The sequence below is a fragment of the Hordeum vulgare genome, chromosome 3H, assembly GCF_904849725.1.
Source record: "Hordeum vulgare subsp. vulgare chromosome 3H, MorexV3_pseudomolecules_assembly, whole genome shotgun sequence".
Classification (NCBI taxonomy): domain Eukaryota; kingdom Viridiplantae; phylum Streptophyta; class Magnoliopsida; order Poales; family Poaceae; genus Hordeum; species Hordeum vulgare.
This window is the reverse complement of record NC_058520.1, coordinates 489291052-489294801: the sequence shown is the minus strand read 5'-3', so window position 1 is coordinate 489294801 and position 3750 is coordinate 489291052. Positions and strand designations below refer to the sequence as shown.

The 3750-nt window shown below is 41.3% G+C and overlaps 1 protein-coding gene across 1 annotated transcript; it reads left to right on the top strand.

Moving 5' to 3' along the window:
• On the top strand, window positions 1–1871 carry LOC123444435 (uncharacterized protein At4g28440-like). Its single transcript, XM_045121143.1, has 2 exons — window positions 1–396; window positions 1434–1871. Exons 1-2 carry the CDS (start codon window positions 162–164, stop codon window positions 1619–1621), a joined length of 423 nt encoding a protein of 140 aa, XP_044977078.1. The 5' UTR covers window positions 1–161; the 3' UTR covers window positions 1622–1871.
• Window positions 1872–3750: the final 1879 nt, after the last annotated feature.

Here is a 3750-nt window from a genome sequence, read left to right as displayed (position 1 = left end):
CATCGTTAGTGGCCTCCTCGATCGCAGGCTGAGACTCGCGCAACCTTCTCCCGTCCCATATTAAACTCGCCCCATCCCATCTAGGGTTTGGCCCTCCCAAGACAACAAGACCCCCCAACCCCCCTGTATCCCTCTCCCAACTCTTATCTGTATCCCTCTCCATGGCCACGGCGGCGGCGGCGGCGAAGCGGAAGCCGGTGTTCGTCAAGGTGGACCAGCTCAAGCCCGTCACCAGCGGCCACACGCTCGTCGCTAAGGTGCTCAGCTCCAAGACCGTCCTCCAGAAGGCCCGCGCCACTGGCGGCCCCGGCCCAGCGGCCAAGCCCACCAGGATCGCCGAGTGCCTCATCGGCGACGAGACCGGCTGCGTCCTCTTCACCGCCCGCAACGACCAGGGTACGATCTGCTCTCCCGCTTCTCTGTCGTACTCTAATATCTTTTTTTGTGTGTGTGGCGTCATGCGCGAGTACTCGTCACCGATACATTGACTTTGACATGAGATTCTCGCGCTCTGCATACAACCTGGATTCGCACATGAAAGTACCGTATTGTGCTTTTTTAATCAGTTATATTCATACTACTTATAATGGAGGATTGTGTATGCGGCAGAACACATAAAGTGTATTATGGTCTTAACAATCAGATTGTGAAAAACTGAAGATCTATATCAAAACAAATACAGAATACATCCAAGTGGCAACTGAACTTTGAAATTGTAGATGTCTTGTAAAAAGTGTACTCCATCATGCACTACTCTGTATATTTGTGCAAGTCTGGTTGGCTGTTTTTTTGTTAAATTCCATCGTGCTACTCCCTCTCTCTCTCTATATATATATATGAATATATCTTATCGAAAGCCCTTTGTGCACTGGAGTTCACCTAGGCCCATTTGCCAATCAATTGGTATGGGTCTCATTAGCTTTGAGATTGGTTGATTGTTGTTACTCCCTCCGTCCGAAAATACTTGTCCGGGAGATGGATGTATCTAGGTGTATTTTAGTTCTAGATAAATTCATTTATATTCAAGTTTTGAGGCAAGTAATTCTAGATGGAGGGATTACATTATATGGTTATAAGGTAGATGATGGTTCAAAAGAGTGTAAAATCGATTCACACTATGCTTTAATCATATTGATTTTGTATTATCTGCATCATGTTTTCCTGCTTATTACTCTGTATATTGTTACTTATGGCAACAAGCGTTGATGCATTATGCATAATTAAATGATCATATGACAAATCTACTTTGTATGCTTAGGAACAAGAAAAATTAAATCCTTACATAATATATTCCTTTAAAGCTTTACTGAAATTTGTTGATCCTTAACTCATTTGCTCGGGCACAAATGCTCTATCATAAATGCATGATTACGTGGTTGGTTTGATATACATTTGTTACTTGGGCGATATAACAATCATATACCTTTTCACAGTTGATGTGTTGAAGCCTGGCAACACTGTCATTATCCGCAATGCAAAGATTGATATGTTCAAAGGGTCAATGAGGCTTGCTGTTGACAAATGGGGCCGTGTTGAAGTAACTGAACCAGCAAGCTTTGGTGTAAAGGAGGACAATAATCTTTCACTTGTGGAGTATGAACTTGTCAATGTTGAAGAGTGAAAATCACATCGACCTTGCTGTCAATCAGAAGAAGTGCTTTCCAAAGCCTGTTGGTCAAATCTACCTGTTGAGTTGTCTAGAATGTGAAAGATGGATCTTCTGAGTTCATATTGGAATTGTTCGCTCGAACTACTGCAAGTTCCTTCTTATCAAGCATTTCTATCTATGAGTGATTGTTAGTTGCTGCAGCAGTTGTGTTTCTGAGAACAATTGTGATGCTGAGCAGTAATATACAATTTGATCTCCTAAATGGATTATGCACCATCCAGTTTGCATTAAATTTTATTTTAAACACTGTCAAGAACATATTGATGTTGTGCGGTGATCAAAACCGTACTTGTATTTGCAGCCCCAAATAATTACGTGAATTTGAAACCACACATTTTTCTACTAACTAGCAAAGTGCCTGTGCCTTGCAAGTTGCAACAGATCCAAAAAATACAGTTCTTTTGGTACCATTTTTGGACTCGGCTTAAGCAACTTATTCTGGAAGACCCCTAAAGGAACCGACATTAATATATTCCCCCGTTCTATTATATAAGGTGTATATTTGTTTTTTTTGGAAAGTCAGACGAGTGCATTTTTAACCTATTGTTTAGAAAATTAAATCAATATCCACAGTACAAAAAATTTATCATTTGATCGATCATGAAAAGTAGTTTCATATTGCTTGCAAGTTTCAACATGGAATGGCATGGAAGGTTTTTTTTTTACCACGTCTTCTGTGAGTGTTTCTGATTTTTTTTTTGTTTTGTATGAATTTACTATTCTTCTGAGCTCGAACTCAGTTTAACTGCGTCCAATACATGTTCGCAAACTTGAAAACGCCCTTTTTGTGGTATATATGGTATATATCACTAAAAATATGCCAGCTTTGACTTAAAAATCATTCATCTTGTTTGTTTGCACTAGGTAATTGCTCGTGTGTACAGGGGCTGATAGTGCAGCGCTTTGGAGGACGGGGGAGCTCTTTATTTCAAAAAAAAATCAAAGATCATATTTTAAGCTTAAAAAAATTCTGGAAAAAATCATACATGTTCCAGAGTGGAGTGATAGATATTTGTAAAGTACACACGGATCTGAATATTGCAGACCCGTTGACTAAACCTCTTCCACGAGCAAAACATGATCAACACCATAATGTTATGGATGTTCGATACATCACAATGTAACTAGATTATTGACTCTAGTGCAAGTGAGAGACTGTTGGAAATATGCCCTAGAGGCAATAATAAAATGGTTATTATCATATTTCCTTATTTATGATAATCGTCTATTGTTCATGCTATAATTGTATTAACAGGAAACAGTAATACATGTGTGAATAAATAGATCACAATGTGTCCCTAGCAAGCCTCTAGTTGGCTAGCTCGTTAGTCAATAGATGATCATGGTTTCCTGATCATGGGCATTAGATGTCATTGATAACGGGATCACATCATTGGAGAATGATGTGATGGACAAGACCCAATCCTAAGCATAGCACCAGATCGTATTGTTCGTATGCTAAAGCTTTTCTAATGTCAAGTATCTTTTCCTTCGACCGTGAGATTGTGCAACTCCCGGATACCGTAGGAATGCTTTGGGTGTATCAAACGTCAAAACGTAACTGGATGACTATAAAGGTGCACTACGGGTACCTCCGAAAGTGTCTGTTGGGTTGGTACGAATCGAGATCGGGATTTGTCACTCCGTGTGACGGAGAGGTATCTCTGGGCCCACTCGGTAGAACATCATCATGAGCTCAATGTGACTAAGGAGTTAGTCACACGATGACGTGCTACGGAACGAGTAAAGAGACTTACCGGTAACGAGATTGAACAAGGTATAGGTATATCGACGATCGAATCTCGGGCAAGTTCTATACCGACAGACAAAGGGAATCGTATACGGGATTGATTGAATCCTTGACATCGTGGTTCATCCAATGAGATCATCGTGGAGCAAGTGGGAGCCACCATGGGTATCCAGACCCCGCTGATGGTTATTGGCCGCAGAGGCGTCTCGGTCATGTCTGCCTGTCTCCCGAACCCATAGGGTCTACACACTTAAGGTTCGATGACGCTAGGGTTATAGGGAATTGTTATACGAGGTTACCGAAAGTTGTTCGGAGTCCCGGACGTCACGAG